This window comes from Ammodytes marinus (genome assembly GCF_949987685.1).
Source record: "Ammodytes marinus genome assembly, chromosome: 17".
In the NCBI taxonomy this organism is placed as follows: Eukaryota; Metazoa; Chordata; class Actinopteri; order Uranoscopiformes; family Ammodytidae; genus Ammodytes; species Ammodytes marinus.
In genome coordinates this window covers 14,252,014-14,267,400 of record NC_137221.1, presented here as the reverse complement: position 1 = coordinate 14,267,400, position 15,387 = coordinate 14,252,014, and the positions used below count along the sequence as shown (strand labels likewise).

Sequence of the window (15,387 nt, the reverse complement as noted above, 5' to 3'; positions counted from 1 at the left end):
TATTCATGTCGCAAAAATGGCATATTGTCAGAATAAGTGACAAGGGGAAAGTGCCTCACGTCAGGGAACATTCTAGATGATGTTTGGAGTGTGTTCTTGCTCCATACACAGCACCGTTTGACACAATGTCATTTCGTCTCTCCAAAGACTATAGCCAGACTTATCACAACAACATTAATCAAACACAACAGACAGTATATAAACAATTTGTCCGCCCCCCTCTCTTCTCCCTCCTTCCTCTCCTTTCTTAGTCCCTCTGATGTTTTTCCATTAGAAATATCTGGGTTAAGGAGGAGGAAACAGATAAAAAGGAGAAAGGAGAAGAGATTAAATAAAGGCAAACAAGAGTGTGGTCTGGGAAAGCCGTCAAGTGGCATAAGTTAATATCCAAGTGCACAGCGGAAATAAAAGGCTGGTGGGTGGGGGTGGTCGGACGGAGCGAGTTTGTACTATGCTGTGTGTCGAGCACACAATTGCTGATGTGAGTATTTTTAAGTTCCCATAGATTCCCTGAGTGGCTGTCGACTCCCGGAGCTCAGCGGGCTCTTTGGGGCGTGAGTGAATGCTTGGAGTGTGGTGGAAAAACAACAAGAGAGGGGAAAGCTGGGCGTAAAGGGAACACACAACAGCCGCCCTTCCTAATGCTCGGCCCCTGTAGTCTGCTCCGGGTCATCCCCGACTGTAATTCCACCCGCAGGTCCACCAAATCTGTGCATAGGCGTGTGTCGGTGAGCCCTTACGGGCCTGTTGTGTACATTTGTGCTTTCCCTTTTGCCCGTCTGTTCCACATTCAGATTTTACAGTCTGACCTTGCTCAGCTGTTGTGTGTTGTCACAGAGCAGCCCCACTGGATCCTCTGCCCAGCGTTAAGTGTCGATTACTGGATGTGAGTAACACTGCAGCAAGACTGGTACTGTTACAGAAAGAACCCAAATCCCAAAGGGTACGAGCAGGGCTGGTACTGTCCGTCGACACCTTCCTTCCTTCTTCGCCCCATGGCCTGGTTTCTACTGCTGAGAGACGGAGGAGGAGGAGAGGAAACCAGGCTAACCGAGCCAGGGCTGTAGTGGGACATTCCCAGTACAGGATGCCGTTGTGTTGATGTTTAGATAGCACCTCCTCGTTTCATTGTGGCGTGGCTAGGCTCCACAGGACTGTTAATGTGAGATGACCTTCACAAATTTGATCCCCTTTCCCATTTCTTTGTGATATTAAAATTAACATTACTATTCTAAGAATGCAAAAATACACACCTATGCTCCCATCTGGCTCTCCTTTGCTTAAAAAGACCAGTTCTTTATTATTTTTACCATGAAAATTAGACCCTAATTCACTTGTAATTCAATAATTTCTCTAAAATGAAATGTCAGCAGTTCATAATCCAATCCTGATCATAATCCAAAAACATTTTCAAACACTACTGTAATAAAGACCCTCTTAACTTGGCAGCATCAGCAATTGAGAGAGATGAGTGAAGTTGTTGAGTGGTTCACTACCAGAACAGCTGTTTCTAAAAACCAATTTAGGAAAAAAAAAAAAAAGTAACAATCAATGCATAAAATCCTTTTGGACAATTTTCCCTTGTACATTTCAGACTGATTTGTCATGTTAACCAGTCCCCAGTCTGTATTAACACATTGCAGTAAAAGGTACAGCTGTCATCACTAAGTCTATATGTGTGATGCTAAGTAAAGCATTCAGGATTAGTCCCGTAAAGTTATGCAATGGCAGTGGGCCCTGGGAATAATATCTAGATTTGTGACTTGTGTGAGAGACTCCGGTAGGGTTCCCACATGTCATTCCAGAGACGTGCAAATTCCATAAACTGCAGTCGCCACAATGGATAGGAACGCACATTGTTAGAATGAGTAACCTGCCTCCTCTGTTGTTATGGAACACTTTAAAACGTTCACAATGCTGAACCCAAGTCTGTGGTTGATGGGTCAGTTTCTCTCCTTGATGCAGGCAATCCTGTGTATTTTAATCCAAGAATAACTTTCATGTTATCATACTTATATTTCAAAATTGTGTTGTCATTGAGGAATAATTCACTCAGATGGGAACCAGGGATGTGAGGGATTTGCTAGCAGATTTGTTCCTCATTGTTTTGAAGAACTTCATCCAAACTACTAATTTATTTTTCTCCCCAGTTTCCTCTCATCCAGGTTATCCTCAATTACCTTGTGCTTCTGGTCTAACTTAAAAAAAAAGATATTCAAAGAAAATCATTGGGCATTGACTGACGCCACTTTTGGTGGTCAGGTGGTAGACAATGAGGCCAGGCGGAGATTGGGGAACCACTTCACAATGCATTCCTCAGAGGCCCCTTTGAGAGGTGATCTCTCTACAGGGCACTGTACACCATAAACCCAGTATTTGTGTGTCATAACCACAGGCCTCTGTTTGGTGTGTGTCACAGTCATAGATTTAGAAAGCTCCATCCACTCAGGAGGAGGCTGTGGTCAGTGTGTCACTGTTTGTACCCCAGCACCTGTCTGCTGTCCCAAACGCCTCCATGACTTCAATCCCCCCTCCCACACGAAGCACAAGTGGCATTTTCATTTTGGTGGAAAGATAATGGAAAGGTTTCAATCCCTGAACGATAGAAAGTATTTTTTGGAGGATAGAGAATGTTTGACTTTGGCACATATAAACTTTTTAACTACTCCCCGGATACTTGTAGCCTACAATAGCTAAAAACCTCCAACATTTGGGTACACGAATAAGCAGCAGTTCTTAAACATAAACCTCTCATCCCTACGGGAAAACTTCACAAAAGAGAACATTCCGCTGTCCGGTCTCCCTGTCACTGCGTGCTTCAAATGTTCATATCCATTCCGTGCGCGGGTCCTCGCCTATCGCCAGCGCTCCTTCTTAGTTTGTGCACGTTAAACTCACCAGAGAAAGGAGTTGCAAATATCGACACCTGTTTTTTTTGCCATTTCATCGGAGTTTTAGGACCCGCGATTCTTGATATCATATAGATGGTCTTAACTTGTGCGCGCTCCACTCCACCCCGCCCGCAGGAGCAGAGGAGCGCTGGACCAGAGAGACGCACGAGGAGGGAGAGAGCTGGCTGAGGTTATAGCGGCTGTAGCGAGTCTCACTCTGCCAAAAGACAACAGCTCAAGACGAGCTAGAAACAACTGCTGGTTACTGTAGTTGAGATATACTTGGTTTGGAGAACACAGATCAAGTGCACGACCATTGCGCGGGCTTGCTTTGTAGCCTTTTGAGTGATTTATAAATGCATGCGTAAAGAGTATAATGGTAGGCTAATACTTCACTTGATTGAGGCCAGTTTGGGCTACTATTTCTGCATGATGGCACGTTGTTAGCTGCTCAACTTCGTTGTTTTTCTTGGAGTTAGTGCATGTGTTATAACTTCACTGCGCCCAGCTGATTACTTCTAACATCTGACACTTAACAATGATCGCCAACGGTCACGTTTCAGAGCGACGCACTTGTCACAGTGTTGTGCATGCAATCTTTAGCGACCGTAACTTGATTTTCAGATAACTTTTAAATCTTCACCAACCGAACCAAGACATGAAATTCACTCACGTGTTTTGATCGGTAGACAAGTTTTTAGTCCACTTTAAAGGCAAGACGAACCGGACTATGACTTGGTCAAGACTCAGCTGGGATCCAGTGAAAAGTGTCCAATCATATGCCAGTTAAAGCCTGAAGATGTTAGGAAGTCCTTCCAACAACGGCGGCATCAGAATGCTGGTTCCCCCGGCTCCTAACGACGAGAGGCGGGTAGAGTTCGTGGCTCTCGCCGCTGTCCACACGGAGAGAAGTGAGCCGTCCACCCCGGAGCGTGGACACCCATCTCACCGCACTGGTCTACTGGGCACCCCACTGCCCGGGCGGCCAGGATCAAGAGGGGCCAACGCGGCCGCTTCAAACAAACGCTGCAGAAAGTTGCAAAACTGTCTGTACAACGTGCTGGAAAGACCAAGAGGATGGGCATTCATATACCACGCGTTCATGTAAGTGTGTCTCCATCTTTACAATTGTTTCTTATGGTCAAGTGACCAAATCAGGGATGTTTAAAACGGCATGCAGTTAATTTCTTTCTTTACCAATGATAAGAACTTTTTAGTCTAAAAAAGTAAGTGTTTAAAGCCACATGCAAGGAGATACATTACATTAGAATTGTTTCCAATCATGTGTTTGGATCACACCAGCATTCTTTTGATGCATTTACCAATTAACCCAGCAGAGTTGCCTATGCTGCAATTAGCACAGTCCTATGCCATAAATCATCACAAGAGGGGGTCTTCTGTTCAATTTCCCCCTGTGTCTGTCTGAATAAATCTTCAGGATGATCTTGAATATCAGATTTAATTTTTCCAAATCCACGTTATTTTCTTAAATCAAAGTCCCTTTGTAAACATCTTTTAAGCCTCCCAATAGTCGTACTTTAAATAAAGTACTTTGCACTATGTTTATTTCTTTACGTTTTTTTTTGCTTGACTATTGAGTCTAAATGGCATAGTTGTGAATTATGTACTGAAAAGGTACTGCAATGCAATAAAAACATAACTTCAGAGTTTTCACAATAGGGTTTTGTAAGTGTAGTTACAAACTACACTTACAAAACCAAAAGCTTTTTAATCAGATGAAGAGTAAAGTCACCTATTAAACCCACACGCTAAACATAAAGCTAAAAACTGTACCAGGTCCCCCGCTGTAGTGTAAAAAAGTATTCTGTCAGGGTGTTAAAGTACCCTTGTACCATATGCTCTCTAATGTATACAACATGTAAACACTGGAAAAGTGTGAGCTCACTGGTAGCAGTGTCTGTTTCCCACTGACAGACCAACAGCCCAGGGCTTAAATGTAAAACACACAGCGTTCCTTTGTCCAAACCAAGCTGCCCTTAATTGTCATTTGGTTAAATGTGCAGTGCACCCTTTTCAGCTTTAAATTAACAAATTCTGATAAGAAAAAAATCATATACAAAACGTTGAGTGAATTGTAGCCCCATGTGTCGTTTTGAATCAAAGTTCATTAATTGACCATTTCCTAAGTGTCAGTATATTTCAATCTCTTTTTTTAAGACCAGGACAGTTGTGCAGCAGCAGCTGTCACCCAGCTGCGCCTGGCACACACTGGACAGAGCCTAATGTGCGGTAGCACCCTGGACAGGGTCGCGCTTTCTGTGCCGTTGTTTAGACAAGTACAGCAGTCTCTCTGCCAATGCCATCATGTGTTTATATCAGAGGGAAATCCCACTGCAGAAGCCACCGCTCGTAGATGTGTTCTCATCATATAACTTTCGGCACATTAGTGGATGCAGATCGGCTAACGCTGGTCTCACTTGTGACCCTCACCTCTTTCCCTTCCCTCTATTGCGTATTGCTTCTCCAATCCCGCGGGACTGCAAACATTTATTTGAAGCACACAAAGAACTACATGTCGTGTACCGCCTCCACCCTTTGTGTTTCTCATTAAGAGCGATGGCCTTTAGATGGTGACATTCTCCCCGGCATTACTGTGTGGCAACTCTGCCGTTGTTGTTATTTCCTCTGTCAGAGAAGGCAGAGCAGGCGCTCCGAGTTGCCCAGATCATGTTTCAGATGCCATACGACCTCAAAGACGGAGCTGGACTGACTTCAGAAGGGAGCCGCCTCTGTGATGGCCTGTTTTATGTTGCTGTCTTGAAGTCTTGCTAAATGTACCTGCGACTAAAACCATACTAGGCTCTTGCACTTTGCCATGATAAACAGTATGTTGGGTGCACATATGTCTAGCATCATTCCCATGATACTGCATCACCCTGAGCTGTGCATTTGTTTTGATTAATTAGGCGCCTATACCATGCTGAGAGCTACACCCCATGTGAGGAAAATTCATTGAGTGTGATGAAGCTCAATTAAGGCGGCGTTGATCTGTTGTAATTAAATTGAGCCTTACACTGCTGTGTAGGGCGCTGTGCTAACTTTCCCTGATCCTTTAATTAGCCCTGCATTGTAACGGGGGACGTCGGAACAGATGGGTTGCTTCAAGAGAGCCTCTTGTCGCAGGTGTGTGTTGGAGTGTGCGTAGAAAAGGGGTGAAGTAGCTCTACGCTGCATCCACTTAGGTCCCACCACACTCCTCAACCCTCCCTGTTTCTGCCACAGCTGCACATACTGTCAGATGTAGCCTCAAAGAGACAGATTCCTCTCATAGATAAAGGTCTTGTTTAACTTTGAAAACCTTCCCTCTAAACGGTTCAGGTTACATTATTGCAAACAGTTTGGCTGTATGTCGACTGTCAATCTTTGGATGAGACTCTTTTTCAAACACTTTTCTTCTGCAAGTTTAACAGCTGTATGCTAATTCAGAGCTAATTCTGATTGTGAAGGCACAAACTTGTTAATAGATACAGTAGAGTTCCTGTTAACATCTGTGGATCTTTGGAGAAACTGCCGGAAATACAAAGAATTCCTCTGCTCTCCAAACTGATCGGTTGCTTAGACGAAACTGCAGGTTCTTGTGTTCGCCCATGGCTCTGGTTCAAATGGTGCGTGGACCGTCTGAAATGTTAAGTGCCGCTTGTCTCGTAACCTCGGCCCCTTCACTCACTCACAGTAAAAGCTCAATTCTTCTTCATCTGCACGGTAAAAATTTGTCAGCAGGAGGGTTGTCCGTTTTAATTTTCGACCAACACCCAGCGGCTGACCAAAAAAAGTTTAGGCTGTTGGAAAGTGTGATGGTGTCCAAGAATACACTACACACACCTCATTGTACTGTACTTAATGTGTAAGCGGTTTATGTAAACAGTATCTGTGTGTATTTTTGAGGAGCTACTGGGTAAATCTGCAACAAGTGGGCTTAAAGGAGGAGCCAGCAATTCTGGGGAACCCATTTTGTCAAAATCACTGTCAAAGTACAGATTTTTTTTCAGAGTGCAGAGTACTTAGAGGTAGAGGATATTAAAGAGATATTCTCTGATTTTGACAAAAAGTTATTTTGACAACAATCATTGTCCAGAATTGCTGACTCCTCATCTTTAAAGGTGAAGTGTGTAATATGAAATCATCACAACAGTTTGTCTCTGTGGCTCCTGTTCAGAGAAGCAACATAAATTCTTCAAGAACATTCCAGCTGGTAGTTCTGATGGACACAGTTTGGTCAGCTGTTCCATTCTGTGCTTCTGTAGAACTGATGACATGAACTATGACGCTTCCAAAATGGCGGCGCCCATGCCTTGGTCCATGATGTGGAGAAATATGGAGATAAGAGACCCTTTCTAAGGGAACAAATTATAATTCTCAAAAAAAAACCTCAGCTATTATTCACTAAATTAAACGTACTTATGGATATTATAATTATTTTCTACCAAGTCTGCTATGAAAAATTCTACACACTGCAGGTTCAAGTGAATGGTTGACTTTTGCAGCAAAACTAAATAAATGCAGGTAAAATTTCTGTACATGAGCTAACTGATTAATCAACTTCTCGTGTCAGTTCTATCATTGGTCCTGTCATCTGTTTATGCATGTGGAGTGTCTATGTGTAAACCTGCCTCATGAGCTTAGCAGATGACCGACAAGATACAGAGGGATCGGTTTCAGTGTTTTCCCTCACCTTCAACCTCTTATCCATTTCCGTCCATAGGCAATGCCCCATATAGACTATCGCATGAGGCCTCCTGTCGTTACCCACAGTAATGCATCCCAACAGGAGGTCCGTTGGGACCGTGGAACTCCAGTCTAAAATCAGACTGTCATTCCCCCGATCAGGTCATACTACAACTAATGCTAGCACAGTGGAACACCAAGAAGCCATACAATGTATTGAGCTTGGCTTTGGCTGCCATATACTCTATCTTGGCTTGGTACAGAATTCCTGTGAAAATACAGTAAGAGTGCACGTGGACAGACAGGAAAAGCGGTCAAGACCGAGCACAGACCAGCCAGAGTGATTGATTGGTTCTAAGGAGGGTGAAAATATACCCGTCATGTATTATGGATGTATTACAAAGGAGGAGCAGACGTGTGGAGCAAAATTATAACATGGACCCTTTAGACTCGAGTTCCAGCTGTATGATATGTATTTGTGGGTCAAAGAGAAACGTCTTTACAAATACTTACTTCATGCGGAGCTCGGTGCTAACCCTCCGGACAGGCTAATTGAGAGTTAGGAAAATGTGTCCTTGAGAATATCATGCATCTCTGTCTGTTCATTGCTCTGCTCAAGTGAAAGTTGAATGATGACATGAGAAAAACACTGCTTTGTGTTAAAATGACCTACTTTTTTATGCTAGGGATCCTTCATCGACATTGTTATACTAAAAATCAGGTGGCTAAGGTTTGTAACGATTGGGATCATGTTACCGAGAACCCAATGTCAACTGTTAAAATTCTAATTCTTCTGTTGACCAGTTCATACCACCCTGACCTCCTCCCTATGCAAACTTTGACCCCATCTGACCTTGCCCCTGACATAATTACTACAGCCATCTGAAGTAATCTTATTTTGGCATGGGTGGCTTTGCTGATTCTGTTGTTTTTCTCGGGTAGGACAGTCTCCAGAAAGCCTGCGTCACAAAACGAAGTTGTGTAGTTTACCAGGGAGGATCCGAGAGAAAGACGTTATTGATGTATTCTAGAAAGAGATGAATGGTATTGTTTGTGGAGTTTTATCCAGTTTTTAGCCTCCACTCTGAGATGTCTTTCTTGGAAACAGCCCATTTGGATGTCAACGTAAACAAATTCACCTCACTTTGCGATAGTTGACTGTGTGAGAGGAGAGCTGAGAAAAAACGTCACTTCTTACACATCTCTTGTAGCTCTAATAATGCAATGTTTAGGCATTTATTAATAGCTGAACACATTTCCAAAAATGAACTCCTTAAGTCACATTATTTATAAACGTGGAGGGAGAAACCTACAAAATAACTAATAGAAAATAACTAAAGCCTAATTATCTCCAAACACCCCTCTCCGTTGACAATTTGTCTTTGAAATACAGTATATATACATATACTATGGCTATGTGTTATTCTTCGCACATCTTTCGTGCTAACAGTGCTGTATAGAGAATGCAGCTTGCGAGCTTCTCATCAGAGGTGAATTGCATTTCTGGCATTTTTGAACTGATTTAGCTCAGACAGCTCGTTGATTGTGCTTCCTCCATGTACGTATCTATCTCTGCAGTTTCCCCTCCCTCTGAACCCGGTCCGAGCCATTTAATCTACAAAACTGTAGTGAGGAAATTCAAGCACAGTGATACGTTGTAAAAGCAAAAGGTTTATTCCTCAATCAATATAGCAAGAAACTCCACGGAGTGGTCACTAGTTCCAACAAATGTGAGTATGTTGCAAGGAGTGACCCCGTTCCCTTAAAGTCATGACATATTTAAGGACATTTGTCTCCCAGGAGGGGAGTCTCAATTACAATACGTAGGAGACAGGTAGACAGGTTCAAATATACATACTTAAGGAAGCTGGGTGGGGGAAGACGACTAACTTACATTACAAGAGGAGGGGGAGATACTTAAGGAAGCTGGGTGGGGGAAGACGACTAACATTAGCCCCTTTTACACAGCCAGTGAAAGCCGGGAATATGCCGGCCTTTCAGCCCTCCGCCCTGCTGTTTAAATGCGACCGTTGCGGAACGAGGGAAGAAAGGTGCGAGTGATTTTTCCGGGAATATTACTACCTCGGGGGGTAGTAAGATTCCCGACACAATCAGTTCCGCCTCTCTGTTTAAATGCTCCAGCTTGTTGTTGCGGAACAGGGGGGCGTTTGACGTTCCATAGCCTACGTTCTAAACATGCGACCATGTTAGCAGTTGAAGGACGTGTGTTTAACATTAATCACGGCGGCCTGATGTCCCGTAAAAATCACCAAATAAAAGGAACGGCGTATAATCTATCTGATCATAAGGTCCGCTGCTCAATCCAAACCACCGCGCTTCATTTTGCAGAGTGTATGAGTCTATTTCTGCCCAGTAGAAGTTGTACAATGGAAAAGCTAGGCTAGGCTAAACTAGGCTAAGCGTCTGCTACCTGATCGCCGCCACTATTATTATTATTCTAAGTCTGAGCGTATATCCACACTTTATTTCTGCCTACAGTAACGTGACTTCACACACTGTGTGTATGTGTATGTGTGTCTGATTGGCAGATCTCTGCTCTCACAAAGAGACTCGCTTACAGCCAACCTGTCACACAAACACACACACAGACACAGAGGTGAAGCGGATTGATTTAGTCAGTTTTGACGTGTGTTTATCATTAATCACGGCAGCCTGATGTCCCGTAAAAATCACCAAATAAAAGGAACGGTGTATAATCTAGCTGGTCATAAGGTCCGCTGCTCAATCCAAAACCCCGCGCTTCATTTTGCAGAGTGTATGAGTCTATTTCTGCCCAGGGGAAGTTGTACAATGGGAAAGCTAGGCTAGGCTAGGCTAAGCCACACACACACACACACACACACACACACACACACACACACACACACACACACACACACACACACACACACACACACACACACACACACACACACACACACACACACACACACACACACACACACACACACACACACACACAGAGGTGAAGCGGATTGATTTTGTCAGTTTGGTTAACAGTCCCAGTGATGTTGGACTCAGCGCGTAGCGAGATCAACTGGCACATCGTGGGGACAGTAAAATACGGCCCTCTTACTGCAAGCTCCAGCACTTCTGCTCTCAATTCACCTGCCAGTGTTGTTGTTGTAAAGCAACTGACCGGCGCGGCGCTAAATGTTTACGTCACACCTGACGCTGTTTACAAGCACCTCTTGTACCTTTCATTCCGGAACGCTGTGTAAAAGGAGCTACTGATGCGCCAGCAGGCCGGCGTTGCTTGGTTCTGTGTAAATAACACAGAAGCAAGCAAAGCCGGCATATTGGAGTGATGTTGTTCCGTCAATATGCCGCAATGTCTGTGTAAAAGGGGCTTTACATTACAAGAGGAGGGGGAAACAGGTTGGGAGGCAGACAGTTCTAATATACATGCATTGTTATTGTAAGCATGGGAGGGGTCAGGTTGGTCAAACTGGGGAGACAGGTAGGGAGACAGACAGGTTGAGATACAACAATGGCTTCAGTTCACCATAACCACAATGCAATGCTCTCAATTGGCCAGTCATGTGGGGGGGACAGTTTGAAGATGGGAGTTCTGAGCATAGTACAATAGGAGAGGTGTGGCCAGTCTGAGTGGTTTGTTGGATACGCATTTGAGGAATCTACATTTCAGTTTACAATTAAACAACATGCAATATATTTCATTACACTTATAAGTCTATACAAGATAAAAAACAATGTTTCCTATTGCATTAATAAGCATTCCAACATTTGAGTCCAGAGATATATCATATGCAATATCTGCCACTACAGAACTTTCTTACCTCAACAATGGAAACAGTCTGGTCTGCTTTTCCAAGTTTTCAACCATGCAACACAAACTCCACTAACCCCCCCCCCCCCCCCCCCTCGACCCCCCCACCCCACACACTTACCCCCAATAACCTCAAAAAACCACTGATGCATTTGGTGTTTCACCTTTTTTATTATTAATAGTCTAAGTAATCAAATCAGAAAACAGCTCTTTTCTTTTCTTGTTTTTTTTTCTTTTAGCGCATGTGAGCGTGTTTATGATGACTAAGTAAGTGGGTCTAAAAAGTAGTGAAGAAAGAAAGCCACTCTGCACTTAACATGGGGTTTTCCAACCTGCTCAGTAGGGGAGAACGGGGTAAGTAGGCACACTTTTTACTCTAGTGAGAATTGCTCATCACCAAAACATCTGTCAATAGCCATTCCTACATTAAATTGAAGCTTAAGGTGTTGGCTAGAAATGTGTGTCTCTCTTTTTTTCCAACTTATTGTAATGAAGAAGTAATTTACCATCAAAGACACTCTGACACATTGTGACAACCAACCCCATCAAGGGGTCGGTTGTCACACACAATGGGGTTGTTTGTCACAATGTTATCTTAATGGGAAAAATCTTAAAAAGAAGGCAAGGAGGCAGAACCAAATTTGAATGTTTAATTTCATTGTCAAGTTGACAAATAGGCCTACATAACGTTCTGTAGCCTTGGCAGCTGGTCTAGTTTGGGATGCACTGGGTTGTTTTGATTTTGTTGCCCTTTTCTCTTTTGCTTGCTAGCTGCCTTTTCCTGCTCTATTCTTTCCTTCTCTGGGGTGTCAGTGAGGATACAGCTTGACAATTTATTTCGTTATTGGGTTCCTTTTCTGGCTGCAGCCTTGAGATAACATGTGACAACCAACCCCCCAAAAAATTTGACGACCAACCCCAACTTGAATTTCTTGCTAGCATCAAGGCCAACAACCATCTGACAACTAATTAGCTTGCTAACCACAATCTAAACTATAGTTTACCCTTCACACTTTCTGAGGGTAACAAGTGTTTTGTTATAAACCCATTGTGTAAAAGCCTAGAAGAAAAATACTGAGAAGCAAAATATTTTGAATTTGACATGAAAAACACAAAACATCCTCTCACCTGAAATGCAGCTGTCTTCCTCCAAGGAAGTCTATGTATGTGACCTCTGATCCCAATTCTGGACCTTTTTTATATCAACATTTCAGAGCTAGCGCGCTCTGGTGGCGAGATATAACGAATGTGACATCCAACCCATGTGACAAATTACCCCGTTCTCCCCTACTGCACATTGGTTGCTTTTTTTATTTTTATTTATTTTTTCTATCTGTTCACCTCTGCTGTGTAAATTTTACTCCATTAAGAATAATGCCTTTGCTCTTCTGTCAGTCTTTCTCTCCTCCATCAGTCCCTCCTTCCCTTCCATCCTGAATGGGATTATCATCTCTCATTTGCTGTACTGCCCCTGTCTAATTGACTTCCACTTCCTCACTGCCTCTTTACTCTTCCCCTTTCTTCCAGTCTGTACTGATTGGCTGGTCTGTTTGTAAACTTTAAATGAATAATAACAGTCACATACACAAATTACGAGTTAGTAAATCGATTGATTAGTCGATTAAACAATTGGTTGATTTACAGTTTTTGAAGAGTATAGTTAAAGAGAGAAAACGTTAGAGAGAGAAATATGTAAAGTAAGGAAATTAAAGGGGACCAGTGGCTGTTGGGAGACAACATATAAACAATATTTTACATCTCTGAATCTGAAACTATTTTGATAACTGATGAGTTTTTTTTGTTGTTGTTGCAAAAATGTGTTGTTTTTAGCTTCTCAAATGTGAATATTGACAGAGTGTAGATTTAAGATTTAACACAGAAACGTCTAAAAACATAGGGCATTCGCAGTCTACTGTAGAGACCCACTAGTAGTTCAGCCCCAGTAGTCTTCTTTGATAGCGCATCGTTGGTATTTCCTTTGATTTGAGTGAAGGAGGAACTGACATCCAGTCGAGCTGCTAATGAGATTAAGGCCAGAGTAACTGGATTGCACAGGAACTCAAAGAAGGGATTTCGGCAGATTTGTGTTCTTGAGATATATAAGACACAGTTTTGGAGACAGACGCACGGCCATTTTTCAGTCAAGATTGAGTGCTGCTCTGCTCTCTGCCAAAAGTGCCAGAACCATGTTCGTGTCATTTAGAGATCTTTGACATCCTGCTAAAAAAATATTCATACCTCATTGCTTTTCAGTTTTACTTTGCTGAATGTGTCGTGAAGTCTTATTTATGGTGGCCTGACACATTCTGCAGCCACTGCTTTAACCTCCTTGCCTTCCCACACTGCGGCTTTGTTTTTCCGTTAAGTTGCTTGCTACACACCAAAGTGTTACACAGAGGACAAGCAGAAGAAGAGGAAAGGAGTAGGAGGGAGCTTGATTTCGGCTGCAAAGGATGAATGATAATAATTCTCATGTGATACTCTATCCCTCTAGGAAAACTCTCTTTCCGCTTGTCCCCTACCACACCAGCTGGTAGGGATCCAGTGTCTTGCTCAAGGGCACTTCAGCAGGTTAATGGTATATTACAAGGCAGTCACATTAAAGCAAAACAGGAAGGGAAAAAGATGGGAGTGTAGACAGGTGCATATATCATGTCCAGAAAGAGTAGATTTAAATGTGAAGAAAACCCTGTTTTTGTCGGTTTTCTTCTTGTCATCTTTCTAAGGAGAGAATGGCTGTGAACGGGATAAGTGATTTGTCTGTGCACGGAAGGAGGGAACGGTAGGAAGAGGAGGAATGCAGTGGGTATGGGAGAAAGGAGAGTCGAGGTTAGTTGCTGTATTAATTTCTCCTTTCGGGGCAAAATATGTCTCCCTGGGGATAGGGCTGTCTTTTCTGGGATGGCCGACCAGGAGTCAGGTTTCCCTCCCCAATATCCATCCGTGCTCTCTGTGCTCACTTTAACCCAGGGACAGGACATGCACACACACATATTTGCACACACCACCATTATCATTATTGAGAGGTGGGTGCAAACTACTGTTGTTTATTTACTTGACCGTGCACAACATGTAAAAAGGCTGAAGGTGAAATTCAGCATACATGCAAAAATACACAAACACACATTCAGCAAAGACTTAGATCAACACACACAATGGTCCTGTTTGGTTATCCTGCAGACGCCGGGTGATCGGCAGGGCTTTAACACCGCCTAATCTGCAATAATCTGTGTTTATGTAATGTTATTGTTGCTGAAGCGGGCCAGGAATACTGTGGCATTTGGCTGTGAGGGTCAAAGGGAATGAATTGCCAAGAGTTTATTTTGACTAGTCGAGACCCTCTAAACACTCTTGATCTGTTTTCACAGCCAGGAAAATCCAGAGGCAGTCTCCCAGCTTCAACCATATATTTTATTATAACATCTCTCTATCTCTCCAGAAAATATAATACCGGCGATTTTTTGTCTGTTGACGTACTACAGTACAGGACCAGCAAATACTGACACATTGTTGGGCTATTTTCCTTGTAGCAGTCATTTGTTTAAACAAAATGCTGCAGGTGTTCTTTTTGTTAATTCCCTGGGATTTCTGCCAGTGTATCCCAGTGGAGACTACATTGTTGAAACTACATGTTTCTAGCTGCTGACACATTTCCGTGTGTGCAGTGATGCTGAGGAGGTGGGGATAACTTCAGTTTGAAGATACACATTGCCAGCTTATACAAACATTCATGTCACATTATATTGTATTTACTTGATTTGTTCTTGTTGTAGTTTTGTTGACCTATTTGTTTCTATGGAACAGTTACAGAAATGTTATAAGGTCTCGGCGCAAGTTCTTATTCATATATTGGTACGATTTTTTTTACCAATCAATATGGATTTGTGAAGCGGGTTGAAGTGAGATTTGACACAAATACTGCACTGATGCATGTATAAATGTGGTTTATTACCTGTCACTTCAAGTATAGGTATGCTCAATAGAAACCAATTAAACAAC

General features: G+C 42.9%; 1 protein-coding gene across 1 annotated transcript in view; it reads left to right on the top strand.

Annotated features, from left to right (window-relative positions):
- Window positions 1-3,690: 3,690 nt before the first annotated feature.
- Window positions 3,691-15,387, top strand: part of kcnq4 (potassium voltage-gated channel subfamily Q member 4) — a gene marked incomplete at both ends in the record, with an annotated part of 50,022 nt that continues 38,325 nt past the window's right edge. The window contains one exon of the mRNA XM_080044947.1: window positions 3,691-3,995. Coding sequence (XP_079901073.1) covers window positions 3,691-3,995 — 305 coding nt within the window. The remainder of the gene's footprint in view (window positions 3,996-15,387) is intronic.